The sequence below is a fragment of the Octodon degus genome, unplaced genomic scaffold (genome assembly GCF_000260255.1).
Source record: "Octodon degus isolate 3935 unplaced genomic scaffold, OctDeg1.0 scaffold00033, whole genome shotgun sequence".
Classification (NCBI taxonomy): Eukaryota; Metazoa; Chordata; class Mammalia; order Rodentia; family Octodontidae; genus Octodon; species Octodon degus.
In genome coordinates, this window is record NW_004524609.1 from 6,132,670 (window position 1) to 6,157,939 (window position 25,270).

Genomic DNA, 25,270 nt, shown 5'->3' on the forward strand with positions numbered 1-25,270 from the left:
CAGTTTCATTGCACTGTGGTCAGATAATGTACATGGGATAATTTATGTTTTCTTACATATACTTAAGCATGACCTATGTACCAGTATGTCGTCTATTTTAGAAAATGACCCATGTGCAGCTGAGAAATATGTGTATTCAGCTGTGTTTGGTTGGAACACTCTGTATATATCCACCAAGTCCATTTGTTTCAAGCTGTGGTTCAATTCTGTTATTTCTTTGCTAAGTTCTTGTCTGGTTGACCTATCTTTTGGGAATAAGGGGGTGTTAAGGTCTCCTGTTAAAATTGTGGTATGGATATTAGATTTTTCATGTCTATTAAGATTTGCTTTATATAGTTGGGTGCTCCTGTGTTTGGTGCATACATATTTATGAGTGTTATCTCTTCCTCTTGAGTTTTTCCCCTAACCAGTATATAGTGGCCTTCTTTATTTCTCTTGATCATTGTTGGTTTGAAGTTGAGACTGTCTGAGAATAGAATTGCTACTCCTGCTTTTTTCTGAGGTGCTGGGGCATGTAGTATTGTGTTCCATCGTTTGACTTTCAGCCTATGAATATCTTTATGAGTTAAATGTGTTTCTTGTATACAGCATATTGTTGGATTTTGTTTCCTAATCCACTGTGCCAGTCTGTTTCTCTTAACTGGTGAATTGAGTCCATTTACATTGATGGTTAGAATTGAGATGTATTGACTTACAGTTGCCATGTTATTTACATGTTGTCGTTTACTCCTTTTTCATCCTGTGTTTAATTGCTTGCCCTATTTAGTTGGTTGCTTCTGATCTCATTCGTGGCATTCTGATCATTTTGGTCCCTCTCTAGAACATCTTTCAGTAGTCTGTGTAGGGTTGGCTTTGTCACCATGAAATTCTTTAGCTCTTCTTTGTCATGAAAGTATTTCACTTCTCCATCAAACTGGAAAGAGAATTTTGCAGGCTTTAGTAGTTTTGGCTGGAATTTGTTTTCATAGAGGACTTGAAGTACTGTGCTCCATGCTTTTCTTGCCTTCATGGTTTGTGAAGAGAAGTCAGTCATAATTCTGATGGGTTTTCCTTTGAATGTGATGTGCTTCATTTCTCTAGTGGCTTTCAGTATATTATCCTTGTGCTGAATTTTTGGATCTTGACTATTTTATGTCTCGGTGTGTTTTTCATTGGGTTGAGGTTACTTGGCATTCTGAATGCTTCGGTTACCTGAATGTCAGATTGTTTCCTCATATTTGGGAAGTTTTGTGCTATTACTTCTGCCCATATTTTTTAATGTCATTTGTATTGGCTCCTTCTTTCTCATTGATACCTATTAGTCTCACATTGTTCATTTTTGCATCATCTTGTAAGTGATGGATTATTCTTTCCTGCATCCTTGTTGTTTTTAAGAGATCCTTCCTTACCTTTTCACTATTTGCACCAGCGTCTTCAAGATCTGAAACTCTGTCTTCACTTTCACTTAAACGGTTTTGCAAGCTTGTGGTTGAGATCTTAATTTCCTCTGTGTCTCTTTGACTCTGCTTCATGCGATCTATTTTTTCCTGTATTGCTCATTCAAGGAATCCGTCATTTTTCTAATCTCCTCTATTTTTTTTATCAATGTCTTTTTTAGAAGCAGTTATAAATTCTTTTACTGCAGTTTTTTTTTTTTTTAGATTGGGTTTACTGCTTATGTTTCTGTAGTTGCTTTTTTACTCCAGATACTATAACTTCTGAGAATTCTTTTTTTATTTCAGAAAAGAATTGCGCTCTGAGTTCTTCTATATTTTTCTGCTGTTGGTTATTTACTATCAATGCTATTACTTCATGCATTTGATCTGAGCTAGTGTCCTCTGCACTTGTTCTGGGTGGGCATTGGGTTTCCTCCATATGTTCCTGTATTTGATGCTTTACTGCAAATGTTATTAATTCAGGAATTTCTTTTTTTATCTCCAATCTGAGTTCCTCTATATCTTTCTGCAGCTGTTTTTTAATTTCAGAAGTCATTGATTCATTGCTTTCAGCTGTGTGATTCCCAATTTGTTTTGTGTTAGTGTCTTCTGCACTTGTTACGGGTGGGCATGGGTTCTAAGGTTGCATTTTGTTCCTTCTCATCATTTTGTGTAGCCCTATCTTTTGACCTTTGTTGTAAATCTTCATTGTAGTGATAACTTTAGCACGTACTGAAGTTCAGGTGCAGATCTACAAAGTTTGGATTCATCCAGTTGTGCCTGGCTTGGGTCTGGCTGCTGTACTCAGCTCCTTCCGCTGCTGCCCTTGAGGTTGAACCTGTTTTGCCCCTCTGGTAAGATTTTCTGCTCCTAGAGTAGCTGGGTTGTTCTATCCTCTACACTTTCTGCAGGGATTGCAGCTGCAGTTTTACATCACAGGTTTTTATGCCATGCCTGAGGTGAGCCTGGAGGCGAGAAGGTCGAGTAGCGGGGAGAGGAAGCTCTCCCACACACTCACTGGGTCTGGGCTAGGACTGGTTCTGGGGGTTCCCGGAAAGCGGCAGAAATTCCTTCTTGGCAGGCGGGGTGGGGGAAGTGCTGCAAACTGGTGGTGGGTGTCCTAAGGTCGTGGAAGAGGATCTTACCCACGCTGCGCCTGGGCTGGGACCAGTAGTAGGTCCCGCCTGCGCAGGGCAACCAGAAGCTGTCTCACACACTCACCGGACCTGGGCTCGGACTGGGTCTGGGAGTTGCATTTTGCTTTTTCAGTTTGACATTTTTGAAGCTCCCAAAGTTCACCCAGGCTCAGCATTTAAAGTGGGGGGTTAGGACATTGGTCACCAAGGTTCTTAAGCTGTATGGGACTCAGCCTTTTTTCCCCCATTGTGGTGGGTTAGGTAAGGCTCTCAAAGACTCCTGTCACAGTGGGGGAGTTTCTGTGATGTTTGTATTATGTTTTTAACATAAGAAATTTTGTATTTCCAAAGGTTCTATATCATTTCATGTTTCTATCTGCAATGTATGAGAGTTGTTTTGTTCTGTATCCTCACCAATATTTGGTGTTGTTTGTGTTCTTAACTTTAGTTGTGTGGTTGTGCTGTATTGCTTTTTCATTATTGTTTTATGTTTTCCTAGTGATTACTATTGAGCATTTTTTTTGTATATTTGTCATTATCTGTATTTCTCTAGTATAGGAATTCATTTTTTGAATGTTTTCAATGTTTACTTTGTGCATAGTAATTGTACATATTTATGGGATACAGTATGGCATTTTAAAAATGTGTAGTATGTAATGGACTGAATAATTGCTATATGTATTTCAGAATCATCTTTCAAAGGCCACTGATGAATTTTGAGTAGAATTCATTAAATTGGATGTCAATTGGGGAGAATTAGTATTTAGTTTACGTGATTTCTTTGATCTCTTTCACTAGTGTTTTATAGTTTTCATCATTACAGATCATTCATATTTAATTTTATATGTTTTATAGATTGGAAATGGAAAGTGAGGAAGAAAAATGGGAAAAGCTGGATGCAGAATTTGATCATTTTGTGGTAGATATGAAGCCCTTTGTTCTGAAATTACCTCATAGGTCAGGTAAGATTGTATTTGCAAAGTAGGTTTTTAAGGTTACTTTTAAATTATTTAATCCAATAAACTGTCCAGATAGAATGAAAGCTGAAATGTTTTATTAACATTTTTCTCCTTTTTGGCCTATAGGATTTTTTTCTTTGTGCTTCTCAAGGAAAAAAAAAGCAAAACAATTAGTAATAAGTCCTCTCAACTGTGTTGAGATCTTATTGGGGTACTTCCTTTCAAACACGTGTGTAGCACATGGGCAGACTTGTCTTTAAAGTTAGCTATTCCATTTTTCCTTGTTTCTGTGGAAATGTCTTCTGCTTTAAGAGACTACTGTTCACATACTCTTTAATCGTTTTGTTTATCAAAGCAGAAAAGAATCTTGATCTTTTATGATTAGTGACTAACATCCAGTGTGAATGTGTTTTGGTTTTATTGCATTTGTATGGTCCTACCCTATTAGTTTTGATGCTGCAGTAAGAGTTTTTTTCTCAAGCCAGATAATTTTCTAATAATTTAGGCATCAAAAAGCAATTGGAAAGAATTTTGGGGATCAGGTAGATTCTCCAAATTGCAGTGGTTATGTGGCTGACTAATATAGATAGATATATATGGCTCACTCACTGAGTAGAGCATTTGGAGGTGGGCCAAGCAAATTAAAAGATAAACTAAGATGTTTACTTTTTCCAGGTTCTGTTTCCCTGAGGTATCTCAGTAGACTCTACAGTAAGGGATTGACCCAATGTTACATATTTATTTCAAGTAAGGAGAGAGATATATTGGGAAAAGGGAATGTGGCATAAGAATTGGGTACTCCGTGGTCACTCATTGCTTTAGAGCATGCAACTCCAGCCCCTGTCCTTTCTTGAATTCTCTTCCTTTTACTCTTCTTTTGCCATGTTGGACATTACTGTTTTCTTTTGTTGTTGTTCTTCAAATGAGTATTTCATGTCCCCTCATTGCTTATTCATACTCTGTGTTCTTCTGATATTCACTCTCTCTTTTTTTTTTGTTTTAGATCCACTAATTAGGAAACATTTGTATTAAAATTTCCTATTATAAATATATTTCAAATCAAAACATCCTCATATATTATCTTCTTTTAGAAATAGATTTTAAATACATACAGTTGATTAGTTGTAACCTTTGGATATCACCTGTTGTCAATATCAGAACATTTGGAGCCTCTTTTTGTTAGTTTGTAACAAGCATGTGGGAACTCATAACCTGTTCAAGAACTAGAAATTTATGTTACCTATTTTTATAGCTAAATTCTACTTTTGGCAGTGTTTTTTTTCCCTGTCATTTTAAGTATAACTTCTTTTCATTAGCCAAGTGATCCAAAATTCTGAATATTAGATTATTGTATAGATTTCAGTTTGCTGTGGGTTGTATAGAAAGTACAATATGAAAAACTATTTACTTAAATTCATTAATTTCACTTTCGTGGATTTTTTTTTGTAAAAAAAGTATAGCCACTATTGAAATTTGTTTTATGGTCATATAAGTTTCAAAACAAGAAATCCCAGCATTCTTTAGAGGCATATCTCTCATGTAGTAAGATTTGCTAAGTGGTACATCCAGCTTTAAAGATTTTTATAGGTAAAACAATAAATGAATATGGCCTCTATAAGTCAAGAGAGTACAATAGGATTGTAATTTGTGTTCGATGTGCAATCCTCAAATTCATTTAGACTGACAAAAAATTAATGTCAGAGTACTTAGTATGAGACCTAAAATAGTTCTATGTCATAGCAGGGTAATGCAGTTAATGGATCACTATGTGTAGATTAAATTGTGTTTTTTTAGGTTAGTTTTTAAAAGGATAATTATTTTATGAAATTACAAGTAAATAGCACAGAATTATTTTTAGAGGTGCTAAAAAGAAAACTTTACATAAATCAGTTAAAAATTCCTAGAAAATATTGGCTTTAATAAATAAAGCGCTTGAACTTAATCTTGGAGTAAGTATAAAATGCTTGACAATTCAAATTCACAGGTTTATTTCTGTGCTTGTATAGCTAGAAGTGTAGAAAGATTTTTCAGTATATATAAAGTTGTTGTACAGATGCAAAATTTTATGTTGACCTTTCTCTTGCCCAACTGCCAGTTAACTAATAAGATTAAATTGTACAGTAGGTGTGTGTGGTCCGTGGGCCCACTCCAGCCCCAGACGATTTTTTATGAAGTTTTATTGGAGCACAACCAGCATTTGTTGACTTGTGGCTAGTGACTGCTTTCAGGGCACAGCGATTGAGTAGCCTAGTTGCTCCCTAGATCACATGGCCTGCGAAACCCGAAGTATTTCCAAAATAGCTGCTTATCTCTGTTCTATCCTAAGACAGATCTTGTCGTAAATCTTTGTATTTAAATATTTTATTTTCTGAAAAATCAAATGTCTGATAGTTCTTCTGTATTTGTAGAACGACAGAGGTGTGCCCTCTGGATTAGAAAGCTGTGTGAGCCTTCAGGAACAGGTACAGGCGTACTGGGCAGGAAGAACCGGAACCTCTATGCAAAATTGTTGCTGCATATGCTTAAGCGGGGTGTGCTGGAAGGCCCTTTTACACATCGCCCTGAGCCAGGGACGCTGAGGACGTTACCGTCCTACATGGTGCGTGCCATTCATTTCTTCACAAGTGGAGTTCACTTGTCACTACTGTAGGGAATGGTGGTATTACTAATTTATAGGTACTACATAGCATGTTAGTGAACACTCATTTTTGTCTCTAATTCAGTTTTTCTACTTTCAGTGAAAACAGGTATTAGTTTCTAAGGAGACTATCCCTATTGGTTTATTCATTTGTTTTCTGTACTATTTCTAAAAATAATACAATTTTGATTTTGAGCTTTAACTTCATTTTAATGATTTATAATAGTAACATTTTATGTATCATAGTTTGTGAATTATTTCATAATTTATGAGAGGTTACATTGTATGATTTTTGTAAGTTTTTTTTTACTCTAATGACAATAGTAAATTGGAGTATAAATATAATTTCCTATACTCCATTTAAGTTATTATAGTCAGCTTTGATACGAGGCAGTTACGTGATTGATGCTAGAATGTCACTATCGTGTTCCTTGTAAACCTGAAACCTACCTTGGTTTGTGTGGAATTTGAATCCCTGAGAAATATGACAGGAGTTCTAGAGACTGGCATTTGTTGTTAGGTAATTGGTTACAATTTTTATAAACTGCAAAATTCTTTTTTTCTTTTGTATTTTAGGGAAGGGTCTGCAGGGTGTTTAGGGTCTCACTACTAGATGGGACTTGTAGTGATCCGCTAGTTTACAGCCTCCCAAGAGCTGGGATTACAGGAATGCACCACCACACCCAGTTCAATTGCAGTTCAGCATGCCCCGGGGGCGGGGCCAGCACGGCAGGCCTGGGGATCAAATCCCTGGCCCCTGCGCCTGCTTGTAGGTGCTTTAATCCACTGAGCTATTTGACTGGCCCTGAACTGCAAAATTCTTATGTAATGTATTTGTAAGAGTTTTCTGTATCTCATCAGTTTAGCAGAATAGTCACCTGGCACGATGCACACTAGAGGGTAACTCCTGTGTTAGTGGTAGGATGCCAGGAGTTTTATGCTATTATCCATTTTATTTTAAAGTAGAAGAGCCGTACATTTCCCTTGAGATTGGTAGTACTTGGGATAATAAGGGGGTTATTTAACTTGCTATTTGATTAGACATTGCAGTGAGTATGGTAATTTGCCTTTAGCCAGTACATTTGCTTCATTGAAAACCTGAAATCAAATGGTAGCAAATCCTTTATACTGTGAGCACTGATAATTGACAGCTGCTAGGCAATGGAAGGGAGACAGCACAGAGCATGGATATGCTTGGTGGGCCATGATGGAATGGATAGCACAAGATCTAATGACACTAATCAATTAAGTGCACTTAAAATCTTGATTATTTTTGGAGTTTTCATTTAATATTTGTGGGCCACAATTGACTGCATTTAACTATTAAACCATGAAAAATGAAGCTGGGTAATGAATGTTACTGCATCTCACTTCAGAAATTGCTGTGCACGTGTGCTTTAGGGTGGAGGGCCTAGAGAAAAATCCCTTGCCTAAAGAATAGCCCATGAAAGTGTTTTTTGTAGGCTTAGAAAAGTGGCGATGCAAGTGTCCGGTCTTCGTAGTTTTCTTCAGACTTGTGCCATGCATCCTGGCTAATCTGAAGAGAAATAGATGTGCTAATGTGATTCTCAGTGATTAGTGTAGAACATTTAAGAAAACATACTCAACTTTATGATCACAGGGAAGGACTATATTTTACAAATAATAATAGTGAAAAGGCCTAGAGATCTGTCTTGGGTATTTCACGCAGTTAGTAGTATGGCACAGCTGAATCCAGGTCTCTCACTCTGCTGTTCCCACTTCATCAAGGGCTTCCTACTTTTAATTTCTGATTTGTGTTGATTGTGGTTTCTTTGCCTACTGGTGTATGTGTGTGTGTTTGTGTGTGATGCAAAGTTGTTAATAGTTGCAGAAAGAAATAAGGTAGCACGTGAGTTTTTAAAAACGTTCCACTTTATAAAGTTAACATTACTTTTGTTATACAGATATCAAATTTATGTTATGTAATTTCATTATCAGATTTCTTAGACAACGGGGCCTAACTAAAATATAAACATCCATTTTATTATTTTAATATTTCATAATTTGTTGTGTATTGAATGATGCATTTTTATATATATTTGAGAGTAATTGAATTTAAACTGAATGCTTGATGTATTTTTATCAAACTTGAAACTTGATGGAAATTTTAAGTATTTGTTTATAGTATGTTTTAAAATACTATTTTTTCCAATTTTTAAAAATCAGTCCATCTATTTTGATGAGCCAAATCCGGCACGTGCAAAAGGTTCCAGTCCAGAGAGACTACCCGAATGGGTAGTGGGCGAGCTGGGGACGAGTGAACAGGACCTCAGTGGGTCGTGGAAACTTTCTCCTGGGGATGATAACGCTTTGGTGCTGTCACCGACTGCTGCCCACAGGTAAGCTCTGAAAGTGGGATTTTGAATACTTTTCATCTTTAACTTCTCTTGGAACTGGCATTGAATATTTCTTTTTTCCCCTTTTAATGTTAAGGAATTGGGTTACTTTATATTTTTTAAACTTTAAGGTTATAAACGAATGTTGGGTATTTAATGTAATAGTTTGCTTTGCCATTTACCACATATTTCAGGTAATTTTTTTTATTTTAGCTATTTTTATGGATGTCTGTTAGCTTTATATATATAAAATGTTATGTGGGCTTCTGTTATATTCTTATTCCATTAATGAAAATAAAAACTTTTCAATGAGAAGAAAGGATGAGTAACTCAAGAATTATATATATATGTAGTACCTGAGAATCTTTAAATAACTGTGTGATTTTTGGAAAAAATTTCCAAAAATTTAATACACTGCATAGCCATCTTGAATCTTACACTTGAATTTCTCATGTTTTCTTCATATTGAACAATTTGTTTTCATTCAGTCAAATAAGAGTGTAAGCATAAACTCCATTAAACTGTGCCTTCTTACTATAGTATTAAACTTAAGTAGGATTTTTACTACAAATAAATGGAAGGAAGTGAAAGGGGATAAATAAGGGAGTTAAAATGTGTTATGCATATGCAGCAGCTTCACACAAGGAATGTAAACACACACTACAAAAATGTTCCCACCAAAAGGAAGAGGGGTCAGGTGATGGATGGAGTGGTGGAGAGGGAAGGGACAGAGGCGAAAAATGGAATTGAGAGGTGTTAAGTAACTGTGCCAGTTCCCCACAGGGAGTGTAAACATGTACTAGTGAGGAAAATGATCTGACAAAAAGTAAACTGCTAAGTATCAGAATATACAGAAAGGCCATTGTTGTCCTATCACTTTAGAGGGATAGTTTAAGTTGGACTTTCGTCAAATTATTTTTAAGAGTAAGAAAATATATTGGGAAAAGGAATGGAAAATAAGAATGGGGAATGGGAATAACTTCTGAGGGACAGGAGGGGTCTGAATGAGTGCCCTCAAATTTTTACTTTTCCCATGGACACTGTTCTCTCAAATGTTAAAATACTGGACAGCATCACTTGGTAAGTACCATGCTTCCTAGTTTAGTCTTGAATGGTTTCTTGGTAATTTTAACTTTAGGAATTTGTTTTTGTTAACAATGTAATCTTTTTTGTGCACTGTACTTTTTTTGATTATTCTTTAATCATAATTGAAATGTTATTATAAATTTGAAATTTCTCCATGGTTGGTATAAGCTGGTCATGTTGTTTTCAAACCTGAGATATTATGGTGAGGAGCAAAACAGATGAACACAAAACAAGAGCACCATTCTATGGAGTCATTTTATTAGAGAAACAAATTAAAATGGAGAGGCAATTAAAGATGGGATGATATAATTAAGGACATATTCAGGAGAGTAAAAAGAAACAAATAGATGAGTTCCTAGGATGTGGTGCTAAATGTTTTTATTTATGTTTATAGATAATTAAAATTAGAAGCCATATAATTGTATATGAGTCAGCATTATAGATACTTAAATTGAGACAGAAAGAGATTATGGTCTGTTTACAAATACAAATATAAGTCTTAGTTTGGCAGCAGAGTCCGTGTGTTGTTGCCAATGTAATTCAGCTAAATTATGAGTTTCTTTGTAGGTGTAATGAGCATGGAGCTTATACTATAAAGGCGATGGTATCGTAGAGCTTAGACCAGAGGTTGAAAACTGCTTGTCTTCTGGGACTGAACGAATGATATGGGCTGATTTGTTTTATTTGACTAACACAGTTCCTTTAAAAAGTTTTGAATGAGTTGTCAAAGTTAAAAACTGAGAAATTTTATATTGAAACCCAGTTTCGTAGGTTCTCTAAAAAAACTGGAAACCTACTAATCTATGAAGAGTCGTAGATGCCGTAGCTTAGAGACGAGCAATGCTCAGTTATTGTTCCCTTAATGTAGGTGGCCTTTAGTTTTCCTTCTAATTCCTGACACTAAATGTTATGCTACTTACATTTGTTGTTCAGTTGGATCTTTATACTTTAAATAGAGTTAAGAGGAAAATGAGAGTTATATTTCTGCTTTTATATTCTGTCAAAACTGCTAAAAAGAAAGGTAGTGGGAAGGCAGGATGGGTGATTCAAGAAGGGAAGGGCGACCTTACAACTCTGCAGAAGTGAAGAATGTATTTATATCTGGTGGCAAAATGATTCATTTGTTCCTACTTAAGTCCTACATTTGATTTATAACTATTGTTTTAGATGAGTAGAGGAGAGAGAGATAAGTACATGGATAATCTCACTGCAGTGGTTATAAGTGTCATGGAAGTGTTTGCAAAGCTTGAGTTATGTATAAAAGAAGGCTGTAGAGCGGGAAGTAGATTTGAGATTTCCAGTAGTCTAGGTGAATTGACTTTTTCTCCTTTGGGACATGAGATAAAGTTTGAGAAAATACACTGAAATAATTAATTGTCTTTTCTGGAAAATAAAACTCTGGTAAAATCCCCACTGTTTTGACAGTTTTGTTGTTGGGACTTAGTGCCTGCCACACGCAATTTAATGGAGGGAATGGTTTGTTTGGTTCATGGTTTGAGATGGCCTTCTGGTTCCAAGGGCAAACATCAAAGCGGAAGAAAGGCATGGTGGAACAAAGCCACTCCATTCGTGGTGACTGGGAAATAGCCCCAGAGAACCAGAGTACCAGAGAAGGAGAGGCTAGGGCTTGGAGGTATTACCTCAGGTGACACTTCCGTAACCCACCCAGACATGTACAAAAGTGTGCTTTACTAGTCCCTTAAGTGGTTACGGTCAAATTGACAATTAAGCTTAACTGTTATGTCTTACCCCTGTAAATGCAACAGCCAAATAAATCTCCTTAAACCATATTTAATCCCTGAATAAATACAATAACAAGTTCATAATTCTGCCTATCATAACTCTGTACACAACTGAAAACACAGTAATCCCTTCTTCCAATATCTCAACAATTTTAGCATTGCTTAAAAGGCAAATTACAAATCCCCTCTGAGACTCAAGGCAAATTTTTAAATCTAAGTTTCTGGAAAATACAAGATGTAAGTAACAGATTCCCACTATACACTGGCACAGGGTAAATATTCCCATCCCAGAAAGGGAGAACCGTGGGGGGCGGGTATAGAAAGAATAGGACCAAAGCAAGACTGCAGCTCATGAGGGCAAACAGTAAGTCCTGTAGGCATCCAGGGATTATGTTAGTGAGATGTGAGTTCCAGAGGCTCAGGCCACCAAGCTCATGATGGCCTCATTGTGTAAGATGCATGGCTCAAGATGCATGGCCTCTCTTCTAGGCTGGGTGCACTTGTTTTCTGTGGCTTTCCTCAGCAGATGTGTCCAATTTCTATAGATCTCCACTGTGCTTTTGGCTTCATTTCCACAGCTTTGTTTACCAACCTTTCAGGAGCACTTTGCCTGGCCTCTCGGGCTGTATGCTAAAATCTAGGTGGAAGTAGCTATAACCCCATATTGTTTCATTCTACATGCCTGAAGAGTCAGCATCGTGCGTATTTGACGTCAAGGTCAGCCATCAGCTTAAGCCGTAGTGAGGTCTCATTGGAGACCTCTGAATGATTTATGACTGGAGAAGCCTCTGAATGATTGGACATAGGGAAGTGAATCTTGGGGAACCACTTTCCTAGGAAGCTCTTTTTGAGCAGGGGTCCCAGGGAGACATTTCTTAATTGAAGGCTTAACATTTTGTAGCCTTAATCCTGCAGTCCATGGATCTTGCTGATGTCTTTATCTTTATTTATTTATTTATTTATTTGTTTATTTATATTTTGTGCAGGGTCTCACTACGCAGCTCAGACTTGTCTTGATCCTTCTGTTTTCAGCCTTCCCAGCACTGGGATTACAGGCATATGCCACCACGTTGGGACTTGGTTGCCAGCTCAGCACAACTGAGGGAAGGGCTGGCGCGGCATGTGGTGCCAGGGATCAAACCCTAGCCCCTGCACTCTCCTAAGCAGGTGCTTAGTCTGAGCTATCTTGCTTGCCCTTTCTGCTGATTTCTGAGATACCTTCAAGGCATCTTTCTTCTTGTTGTTGTCCAGAGTACTTGATTTCCTTTTAATGATGCTAATCTCTCCAGTAGACATACCTACTTTATCCCTGACTTCATGATTCCTATTGGTCCCAAATTTAGGTTGTTTAATTTTGTTTTGTTCTTCTTTTTAACCTCATATTCTGTTGATTCCCAACAATACCCATGTCACAGCCTGAATGTTGGGTTGCCTTGAACTTTCCTCTGCCAGATGAATAAAGCCACTGCTTTTAATCTTAGTCTTCCACAAAGTCTGAGGATATGGGCAAAATAGGATTTTTTTTTTTTTTTTTTTTTTTTTTTTTTTTTTGCTGAATGTAACACACAGGACTTATATCAAATGGCAGTGGAATTCTTGTTCCTAACTGAAGCCTACCAAACCTGGCCTTTACTGTCCACATTGTTGTCAGTATTCTGGACTTTTGAATTCCAACCAGAATCATGCATCAGACACTCCTTAAAGGTTTTAAGACTTTTCTTGAATGCATTTCCAAACCTTTCCACACTCCTGAAAACAAAAAAAGAGACGCTCCAGAGGCTTCTAAACCACATGGTCAGGTATAGTCACAGAAATGACCATACTTACTTGGTACCATTAATCTATATTAGATAGCTTTCTTGTTGCCGAGACAAAATACCTGACACAATTTAGAGTATGAAATGGTTTGTTTGTCTCATGCTTTCAGAGATTTCAGTCTTTGGACTGCTGGCTCCAACAAAGAGACATCGTGATGGAAGGGCAGAGTGGTGTAAAACTGCTTAATTCATTGTGGCTGAGAAGCAGAGGAAGGGAACAGTGCCAGGGAGGAATGAATGGGTCAGGGACCAGATATAGTACTCACATACTTTACTAATCTTGTAGCTGGCTCCCAAACCAATTATGTTTAACTCTCACACCTCCATTTTTACAACATTTATATCTTTGTTCATCACCTATAATTTTTTTTTTTGTATTTTAGGGAGGGGTCTACAGGGTGTTCAGGTTCTCACTACTAGATCAGACTCATAATGACCCACCTGTTTATAGCCTCCCAAGAGCTGGGGTTACAGGCGTGCACCACTATGCCCAGTCTCAATTGCTGTCTCAGTGTGCCCTGGGAGCGGGGCCAGCACAGCAGGCCTGGGGATCAAACCCCCAGCCTATGCACCTGCTCATCACCTATAATTAAATGGAATTTTAATGCAAAAGAATTACTTGTCTATAAGGCATTAGTTGTAGACTTTGCAGACTAGAGACATTATTTACAGACTTATTAGGTTCCTATTACATAATAAGTAATTGATAGGCAAAATTTAACAGATTACAACTCTTGCCAGTCATACGCATGCTTCAGCTCTCACAGCTTTCTTTTTTCCCCATAATTTTATTGATAAACAAATAGCAATGAGACAGTTTCAAATCAAATTGGTAGGACAGTTTCAATAATTAACACCTTGCATACATTCTTCCTAGTGGTTAATAGCTGTACAAGATGCAGACATGATATCCTATCTACAAACACCATTAAAACAAATCCCTCTATTCATTAAGAGAATGTAACTATATATCTATCCTAACCATTTCGAATACACAGATACAAAATGGACATTCATCTGTATGCCCTTTTTTTGTTAAGTTCCATTATTTGAATATTACAGGTGTGTAAACTCAACAACTTTCATTTAGGTATCTCCTGAAGAGAGTTACCATATTACAGCGATACATGCATAAACATATTTATAGCAGCACAGTTCATAATAGCTAAGTCTTGGAAGCATAAGTCCCTCAACAGATGAATGGATAAAGAAAATGTAGTACCTACATTCAGTGAAGTACTATTGTGACAGAAAGAAGGACAAACGAGTCATGTGTAGGAAAATGGACATACTTTGTGACCACAATGGTGAGTGAAATCCGACACAGAAACTTAAATATTGCTGATTTTTTTTTATATGAAGAACTCAAAATATAAGTAAAGAGGAATAGGGAGGCAGGCTTTTGGAGAGTGGAAAGGGACTAAAAGATGGAGGGCAGGGAAGAGAGAAGGGTGGATACAAAGAAAAATGAAGACGTGTTATGTATGTGCACTGCCTCCCTGCGGAGAGTGCAATCAGTGTGCATTGCAAGCGTGTGCCAATAAAAAATAAAGACAGAAAAAGTCTTACCTGACCTCCCAGATCAGTTCGGCTGATGCTCTTATTTATTCCTGTGGTGCTTTGTGCTTCTGTGTTTTCTTCAATATATGTGCAAAGATATAATGTCCATCCTTCGGACTAGATTGCAATTTCATGAGGTCTGAATGGTGTTTTTCCTGTTGTACCATTTCAGTTCCTCGCACTGGATGGGAACATATTAGGAATTCCATAAGAGTTTATATTTTGTGAGTGCATGCATGTATGAATAAAGGGACTGTGTTTGGGTTGCAAACAAAACTTCACATAATTTAATAATTCCTTATATTTTAATAATTATTATTTGATTTATTTTAACATTTTAGTTTGTTTTAAAATTTTAGCCCATATGTTTATAATTTAACAGGTATTTGTAATTTTATATACACGAAAGCATTTAAAAATAAAACTGCTCATTAAAATGAATAAAGAATTAAAAAATTAAACTGGCATAAATAAAGTTAGTAAATTGATTTTAAGGTTAAATGTATGTGATATCAGATCAGATATGGTTGAGAATTGTGTATTGATGGGTCTGTGTTCACATTTATTTATTTAAATTACTCCTCCTCGCTCAGTCACTACCCTATAGTAGAGAAAAAGTTACTGTTAATGTTGACCTAATACATCTAATCAGTTCTGCAAGAAATTGTTTTAAAAAGTTTAAGAGACTTATAATATTTGACACATGTATGTTTTTATAGTGAATAATTTATTGTTACTTAGAACTGAAGTTTAATGCTGCCTCATAAATTTTACAACCACTTCAACTTGTCCTTTGAAAAAACTCTTTAATCTTAAAAGATTTTCCCCCTTAGTGTTTCTTTTTTGATCACTTTATAAAAATCCTGCTTTACTTAGACCTTTTTGTATGTGAAGTATTTCTAATGGCATTTTAGATTATGCTGTTTGTGTCCTAGCCTTTTTATATTATTAAAGATGCAGAGTCCTTTTGAAGCCTTTATGTTAGGGTTCTCTATTCAGTAGAGATGGCACCTTTCCTTTACCTTTATTCTTCCTGTAGGATACGTTAGCAGTTTGTTTCACATCTGTTGGAAGTATTATGAGGTCATGTTCTATCTGCTTTATTATTATGCCTTCTTTTTCCACCAAGTGTACATCATATACTGGCAGTCTTAGCATTTCACACCAGACTACTTCAATATGTGGTTCTGTTCCAGTTCTCTTCTCTGCTTTTTTTTTTTCCATATGTTTTGGCTTAAGGTCATGTTATTGTGCATTTTTTCTTTTAGAAGAATCATTGATCTAAATTTCACTGCTATTTTATTATAATTGTACTATTGAATTTTTATGTCAGATATCTGTCTGTATTCTTGACATCGCAATATTTGAGTTAACTTTGACTTTGGGGCATGATTTTATAAAATGTAACTCCAGAGATCATAGACTTATCTATCACCCATATAGAATTTGGTTAATTTCGCTACCTCTCAAATCAGGGGCCATATAACTTATATCGTTCTGATTGTCCTTCACATATCCACCATTGTGGTCTGGTAAAGATCTTGCCTCTGTGGTAGACAGATTGAAGGTAGACCAATGACCCTCCTCTTGCTACTCCTTATACTGTATAATCTTCTCCCCTGGAGTGTGGGCAGGACTTGTGACTGGGTGCTAACTAGCAGACTGGTAATGCTGATACAGTGTAATTCTTATGATTACTTGCATATTGCTAGCAGACTTATGTGAGAATCTTTTTGTCATTCCCTCTGCTGGCTTAGAAGAAGCAGCTGTCAAGAATCATAGCCATAAGGAACTGAATGCTGTTGACAGTCATGCAAGCAGGATAGTGGGTCTTCCTTTAGTTGAGCCCCTGGATAAGACCCCAGCTCTGTTCATACCATGATTATAGCCATGTGTGGCCCTCAGCAAAGGGCCTAGCTCAGCTGTATCTGCACTTCTGGTCTAAGAAAGAATGTGCATGTTGTGAAGTTTCAAATAACTTGTTATGCAGCAGTGGGTGACTAGTACAGCATTTATCTTCATTCTAAACAATCATACAATCTTTATATAAACAGGCTGATGTAAAAACTTCCATGTTGTAATATGTAAAAGTTGTATTATGTAAAAGTTAAAGTTTTTTTCTGCTCTTCTACTCTCCTCAGGAGTGGTAAATGCTGCCATCAACCATTTGATGCATATTATGATTAAACAGACATCTAACACCTTGTAATTAAAAATGATCAGTTGATTTCTGCTGTGTGTACTCCTCTATGACTTGTTCTTTTTTCACTTAAGTGTCTTAAACTTTTGTTATACAGTCTATGTGGTTTTTCTACTTGCAAATAAAAATTTATTCTGTTAATATACTCTAACTCATGCACTGCTTTCAGTTCTTTACTATTATCAAGAATACCTCAGTTAGCATCCACATAAGCAGAATTTGTTTCAATCAAGTATAGTGAAAATGATAAACACAGACATAAATACTTTTGAAAGAATTTGTTAGTGAAACTATGAAGGCTTCCTTAATTATCTTTGCAGTCAAACATCAGAGTATCAGAAGGCTGATTGTGATAAGAGGGCAGGCATGCCACACATGCAGGGCCGCATGGAGGAAGCACTAGGCCATCCAGCAGGTGGAAGGAGCCAAAGGAAAGCCTTTTTTACTATATAGCTGTGCCAGGTTGTTAGGTGAGGATGTTCCCTATTGAGTAGGAAGTAGACACAGATGTTAGGGTTGGGTTGGAGGGTTTGTAATATGATTTCTACATTTCTACAGAAAGACAAGGATGATATGGATGGAATACACTTTGGGTATTTGTTTGGTTCATGATTTCAAGATACCAGTTCATCAAATACAAAGTCAGAGAAGATTATTGCTTGCGTGCGTGCGTGCATGCGTGCGTGCGTGTGTGTGTGTGTGTGTGTGTGTGTGTGTGTGTGTGTAGGGGGCTGTTATGGATTCCTAGGATAGGAATTACTTTGTTGGTAAAATTGTTATTTGATTCAACATCTTGTGTAGTGGTTAAAGAATCTAGATGAGCTATCTTGGTAAGGATCTGTAAGATATATAAAGTTAAAAGTAGTGTATAAAAGTCTAGTAAACTTCTTTTTGTATAGTATGTGACTGTATATTTTAAAGAGGTTACATGGATACCTAGGTGTACACATATGTGGAATATCCGTGTTTGTCACACATGAGACTGTTAATGGTGGTTGCCTTTTGTGAGTGGGACCAGTCTGGGGCATGGGAAAATTATTTTTGTATAGTATATGTGTGTGTATGTTTTTTAAATAATAGACATTTTTCATAAATATTATCAAATTGCCTTCTAAAATACCATCTTATTAAAATACTTGGCATATGCCTTGTTAGCAGTGGTATGAATTAACTTTAACTACATAACAAATATAGATTTGAGCATAAGAATGAAAGTCTAGTGAGCATTCTAAATGTAGATTTCACTTGTGTTTCTAATTTGTTAAAGTATGAGGCAAATTATGCTATTTCCAGAGCTTGTACTGTATCTTGAGTAGTATTATAGACTTATTTTTCCCAAAAATTACCTAATCCAGTCATTCTTCTAATCCTGGAGGTTGGCATTGTTGCCCTTTTTATATTTATAGAAGAGGTAAAGGCTTCATGAAGATCAAGTGGCTGTCTTCATAATAGATCTAGTGCTGGAACACAAGCGTGTGATTGATTTTCTTTCTAGTATACCATGTAGACATAAGTACTTTATGCAGAAAATAGTGCAGTTTCCTTTTTATCTGTTTTTCTCTTAATTGTACTGCCTCAGCAATCTTGGGGAACTATGTCTTTGTTCTTGGTTATTTCTAGGTTAAACAGAAAGGAACAAAAGTTTGCTTTTGTTCAAATCTCACTTCTGACTTAGCAACCATCTTTCCTCAGGCAAGGTACTTAATTCCTTTAAGTCTTATTTTCATCATTTGTAACATCGAGCTTTTAGGAGCTCATAGTTGTAAGAACAAAGTGATATAATGGTGGCTTTGGCACAGGGCCCATTAAGTGTTAGTTACTGCTACTGTTATCACTGGCACGGTAACTGTCATTGTAATAGGTCATCTAGGCCCTTGGAAGACTGTGACCCTCCCAGTCTGACAAGGGTTCTAGCTGAAAATCCATTGGCAGTTATTATCAGTTATTAAAAATTGTTTTGTATTCTCAAAGAAAAAAATGTAATTCTGATACCATACTACACTGTCGAAAAAGTCATAATAACATTTAAAAGAGGAATCTTTTTAAAAAGTAACTTAGCAAGAAATGGCCCAAGTAGCGTTTAGACTTCTCTGTATTCTTTTCATGCTGTATATCAATACAGAACACATAGATATTAGGTTATATTCTTACAATTCTGTAAAAAATATTTTGAAAAATGCATTTTTAGTAACTTGTTATTGTGTTTGATTTTCAATGAAATATGTGCTAGCTTATCTTAAAGGTACAGTTACATTTGGGGAGAGGGAAAGACGAACAGAATCATTTAATAACATTTAATTTTTTTTATTTTGAATCTTTAATTTATTTATTTGGCACAGGGTCTCACTATGGAGCCTGGACTTAGAGTGGTCTTCCTGTTTCAGCCTCCACAACCCTGGGATAGCAGGTGTGCGCCACCATGCCCGGTTTCAGTGCTTGGCTCAGCATGGGGCTCCCACGGCATGTGCTACCAGAGGTCAAATGTGGCTCCCTGCCTTTGTCAGGCAGGTGCTTAGGCCACCAAGCTATCTTTCTAGCCCCTGTTTTTACTTGAAACTTAATTAAAAGTTAGGGATTGACTTAATTACATAGGTTATGATGGAAACAAGTAATGTTGAATCAACCATGGTCTTTCAACACTGCTTCACAGTGAAAGAAACAGTTCATTTCTGTTTATGTTAGAGGAGCTTATTGATGGAAACGAAGGCATTTGTTTAGCTTTCGTTAAAAACCACTTTGTAGAGTGGCCATCCAGATAACTTAAAGATTTTAAGAATGTACAAATAGAATTATTTATTGTATATTATTTATCCTATCAGGTTTATGCTAATTTCATATAAATTAGATCTTTTAACTTATATTGTGTCACATAATAAACATGTTCAATCCCATAAGAAAGATTTGGGGAATAATTATCTGATATATGTACGTATGTATGTATATATGTATGTATTTAGTACAGAGTCGGCAGGGTCTCACTACACAGATCAGACTCGTAGTGATCCTCCCATGTGCAGCCTCCTACGTGCTGGGATTACAGGTGCGTGCCCACAGCCAGTCCCAATCGCTGTCTCAACGTGAGTGGAGGTGGGGCTGGCATGGCACATTGGGGATGGAACCGCGATCCCTGTGTCTGCTTAAGCAGGTGCTTTAATAATTATCTGTTTTAAATGATTATAGAGGACTATAGTTTTTGCATGTTTGCTTTAATGAGATGTTTTCATGATTTATATGATGCTGTCTTTTAGTTTGGGATGCAGAATCCAGTTATAGTCATGTCCTTAAGGAAAATGTGATTTGATTTACAGTGCTCTTTATGATGTGGTTTTCCAGGAATGCATTGTGGAAAAAGCTGGTATTCTGTATATCCTTTAAAAGGGTCCCTAGTGTTTCATTTGCTTGTGCAGTTTAATAATGTAGCCAGCAGATGGTGATCAAGTATAATAAAAAAATCTACTCGTAGTTGAGTATGTCAATCTGTATGAAAAAAATTTTTTAACTTTAAAAATAACGATTTAATGCATCATATATTTAAAAATTGTCATGGGATCTTTTTACTTTGTTAAACTATTTCTGAATGTAAATAATTTGAACAGTATAAGTAGCTCCTATTCCTCAAATTGTTGTAGTATTTGACAGAGGCCAGCCAATATCTTGCCTTTTTAGGCAGTCTTTATGTATGTTGGCATGAATGTGGTTAGGATGACACACAGCGAAACACTCTTAAATATTATTCTCAAAAATTCTTTCCTTTTATTTAAAAGTACCCCAAGATTCCAGCAAAGATACATTTTAGAGTAGCACTGTGCAGTAGAACTTTCTGTGACTGTGGTAACATGCTGTCTTAGCCATCAGGCACATATGACTGTTGAATAGTTGAAATGTGGTTAGTGTGACTGGGAAACTCAGGTCTTCATTCTAATAAATTTCCATGGCCACATGGAATTAGTGGTCGCTGTATTGGGCAGTGCTGTCAGGGATCTGGGTCTTCACCTGGGCCCTTGTGAAACTTGACCAATCAGATAGAGAACTGCCAGGCTGTTCTGGCAGATAGAGAACTGTCTGGGCAGAGAGGTGTGGTGGTGAGGGGAGCTAGGAAGGTCGTGTTGGTGCACATGTGGCTCTGCCACTGAGGAGATCTGTTCATGTGCTCACCTGCAGTTCGTGGGTGTTTCCCTTTTTTGATGATTACCTGACCTGAGCAACTTCTGTTGGCTGCTCTTTGATAATTCTTGGGGTTCCTGGATCTTTCTCTAACAAAAGAGAAACTTCATCATTTTCCCCAGTTTATTTGGGTAGATCACTTAGTTTGACGTTAATATGATCAATTAGACAACTTCAATATGCTCAGCGTATTGGTTTTGGGCTGGCATGCAGGGCCTCATGCACGCTAGGACAGTGAGCCCCCACTGAGTTCTACCTCTAAGCCTTTGATAGGTTTTTTGATAGACACTTAAGCTTGAGCTCTCATTGTAGGACTGCTACATAAAAGAAGTTAGAACTGCTTTTTAGGGTGCTAGTTAAAACGTGATGTCCACATACTCATAAAGCCACTTTGCTGCTCTTTTACTCTAAGCATTGTTTTAAGTAAATTGCATTTATTGAGGCGAGATGCAGTGGCAGCGATTTGTAACTAATGTGGATGAGCCTGAAAATAATGGCTCTGCATCATTTCTTTTAAAAGTTTTTTGTACCAGGAGTATTCGAACTCAGGACCTTACACTGCGCCACTGAGTTAAACCCCTGGCCCATGCAGTATTTTTTTTATGCTTATATTCCCCCTAACCGAAAGTCACATTTTTGGGGAGTTTAATTATATTTTTCTTTTTTAAATGAGTAGGCCTTTGTAATAGCATCTTTTTATGTTATAAACAAATGTCTTGTCAGACAATATTGAAGGATTTTTATTGTTACTTCTTAAAAAAGGATGACAAATTTTTAAGTATATTGTAAAAGTTTATTTTAAGGGAAAAGTATATTTTAAGTATATTGTAAAAGTATATTTTAAGGGAATTAAAATACTGAGTGTTGTAGGCCAGAGATATATTGCTAAATCTTGATGTAAGGTCATTATTAAACATGGTTTAAATTTCAAAATTTTTTAAAAACTCAAATGTGTTACTTTAGTGTTAGCAGTTGGAAATACAAAATCTTGAAATGCTTATAGATCTGAGTTATTTTTTAGTTTTGTTAAGCATGTCACTGTTTTTCACTTAGTTTTTTATTTCTAATAAGGTTACCTTTGAAAAATTAAAGTAAATGCGATATAAATGATTGAAGTTACTTATTTTTGTCATTATTTGATACTTTACTCATATTTAAGTGTTGCTCCTTATATTTGGATTTCACATGCATATTTAGCAATTACAGCCGAAGGACGCTGTTCTATAGATTACCCACTGCTCAGATGGATGAAGAATCACGACAGTTTAAGGGTAGTGTTCAGTGTAGTTTTCTGATCACTTATAATACAGCTATGTATTTCTTAAGATACTTGAAAGCTGTGAAACATAGCATACATGTGACAGATTTACAAAATATATGTGAACAGAAGTTTAAAGAGCAAAAGGAATAATATTTAGTAACTTTGGGGGCCTCTAGGTGCCCTTCCATTGCCTCTTCTGCTGTTCTCTTAGGAGGAGATCACTGTCTTATAGTTATGTCAATAATTATTTTACTTTCTTTCTTCTTTCTTCTCCTTTCTCCACCTTCTTCTTTCTGTTTCTTTTCCTTCTTTTGGTTCTTCTTAGATGTTATTTTGAAATTTCTTTCACTCACCATATTTTTCAGATTCATCAGTGTTAATAAATATAGCCATTATTCACTCTATGTCTTGTGGTAAACCTTTAAAAAAATCAAAGAATAGCATATACACAGCAGCATATACAAAGTATAATCTATATACAGCAAGACACATCAAAGAATAAAGTTTGACGAAGTTTTAAAAAATGAAAACATGCATAGAATCGCCTTCCAGATCAGGGTGGAAAGTATAACCAGGTCTCCAGAACCCTCTTGCTTTCTCCATTCCCTCATTCATCACCCTCCACAGGTAACTGTTCACTGCGTTGTGTCAACACAGATTAGCTTTAACTGGCTTTGACTCATAGAATACGTTCACTTTTGTTTCTGGTTCCTTTGCTCAACGTTATGTCATGAATTTCATCCATGTCCTTGCATTTAGAATTTTTTTTTTTTTTATTACTGGGTGAATACATCACAGTTTATATATTCATTCTACTGCTGTTGGACTTTGGATTGTTTCCAGGTTTTGCCTATTACAAGTAATTCTACTGTGAACATTCTTTTACATGCCTTTTAGTGCACATATGTCCACATTTCTCTGAGTGTTGACTTGGAATTGTAATTACAGTAGACACTGCGAAAGAGTTTTCCAAGGTGCCTGTACTAATTTACATTTCCACTCACAGGATCTCAAAGTTGCTGTGGCTCCCTGCCCTTGCCAGTACTGTTATTTGGTTTTTGAGCTTCCTTTAATTTTATCAATTCTGGTACTGTGGATATATACTGTAAATTTACATCATCCCTCATGATGAATACTATTGAGCATCATTTTAAATTCTTACTGACCATTTGAATTTCCTCTTTTGTAAAGTTCCCATTTAAGTCATTGACCATTTTTCTTTCTATAAAATTATGTGTCTTTCTGTTGATTTGTCTTTGTGTGTTCTGGTAACCAATTTTTTGTTGAATGTGTATTGCAAATCTTATTTCTCCCTGTAGCTTGCATTTTTATTCTTGTTAGGAATCTTACCTTATTGCATATTGCTATAAAGGAATACCTAAGACTGGGTAGTAGCTGTTGAACAGAATGTACTGGATTGCAGTCTAGAAGTTGGGAAGTCTAATAAGAAGCTGATGGCTTCTTGCAGGTTTCTTGCTGTCTTATCCCATGATAGGACAGTTGGGGCAGGTTTGACAGGGTGGGGGAGTGAAGGAGGGAGAAGGGGAGAGAAAGATTGATCGAACTTGCTCCTTTGTAATAGATCTTTTCCCACAGCAGCATTAATCCCACTCATGAGAGTGCCAACACTTACAGCCAAATCAGCTGCTGAAGATCCCACCTCTTCATAGAGTGACATGGCAATGAAATTCAGTGTGTGTCTTAGAGGGGACAAAAATCCAAATCATATGTTGAACATTATCATAATATACTTTTGTCAGCTTTCTCAGGTGTGTGTGTGTGTGTGTGTGTGTGTGTGTGTGTGTGTTATACATTTCCTGTGTAAGATACCTTGGCTTTCCTGTCCCAAGATGGTGGAAATGATCATCACCTGTTACTTTCCAGGAACTTTCTTGTTTTAATTTTGTAATTGAAGTTTGTTGTGCATAGGGAATTGATGTGTGTGTGTGTGTGTGTGTGTGTGTGTGTGTGTGTGTAGGAGAGGGGGAGCAAGGTAGAGGGTATGACTCATTCCCTCTTCTCCTCACAAAGAATAGCCACTTGATCTAGCATTATTGTTCAGAAGCCATTCTTTCCCCACTTCTGTGCTTGGCACTATTATTATAAACTACTGTCTTTGTGTTGATACCATACTGCCTTAATTATTATAGTTTTAAAATCTGTCTTGATATTTAGTACTATAGTGTAGGCTCCCTAGCTCTTTCTCAAGGTTGCTTTAGCTATTCTTTGGCTGGCCTTGATTTGCATTTCCATATACCTTTCAGAATTAGTTCACCAGTTTTTATTTATACACACATGAGCATGCAGATGCACCCTCTGAAAAACTGTTGTTTTTGGTTAAAAGTACAACTGAATGTGTGGAATACTTTGAGAGTTGCTATCTTCATACTAGGAGTGATACGCTGAGCCCCAGACAACTGATGATCTCCATTTTCTCTGTGTTTTTACATTTTCTGGAAATTTTGAGTGGAATATATGTATCTGGTTTCTTCAATTAGCATGTTGTTTTATGTATCAACAGTTTATTCTTTCTTGTTCTTTTTTTATTCTTTCTTGTTCTTAAGTGGTTTTTCTTTTATGAATATACATTTTGTTCATCTGTTCACCAGTTAATGGATATATGGATTACTTTTAGTTTGGGGTATATTCATATACTGCTCTCATGGCTTTCTGGGGGTGCCAGGGATTGAACCCAGGACCTAAATGTGCTAAGTGTGTGCTTTCACTGACCCACATCCCCAGCTGCTGTGGGCTGTCTTTACAAGCTTTGGGTTGCAAATTTTTTCTTTCTTTTTTTTTTCAAAGTTTTATTGATAAACAGATAACAATGAGACAGTTTCAAATCCAATCAGAAGTACAGTTTCAACAAATAATACACTGCATATATTCTTCTTAGTGGTTAATTGCTGTACAAGAAGTGGACTTGTGATCCTAT

At 36.5% G+C, this 25,270-nt stretch overlaps 1 protein-coding gene across 3 annotated transcripts in view; it reads left to right on the forward strand.

The window, feature by feature from the left end:
• Cep112 (centrosomal protein 112) overlaps positions 1 to 25,270 on the forward strand; it is a 722,997-nt gene that overhangs the window by 91,057 nt on the left and 606,670 nt on the right. For 2 of the 3 annotated variants that reach the window (XM_012514508.2, XM_023714104.1), the window contains exons 2-4: positions 3,407 to 3,513; positions 5,919 to 6,109; positions 8,336 to 8,508. In XM_012514508.2, coding sequence (XP_012369962.1) covers positions 3,414 to 3,513; positions 5,919 to 6,109; positions 8,336 to 8,508 — 464 coding nt within the window. In that variant the 5' untranslated portion in view covers positions 3,407 to 3,413. Of the gene's footprint in view, positions 1 to 3,406; positions 3,514 to 5,918; positions 6,110 to 8,335; positions 8,509 to 25,270 lie in introns of those variants that run through there. The other variant, XM_023714105.1, reaches the window with a different exon arrangement.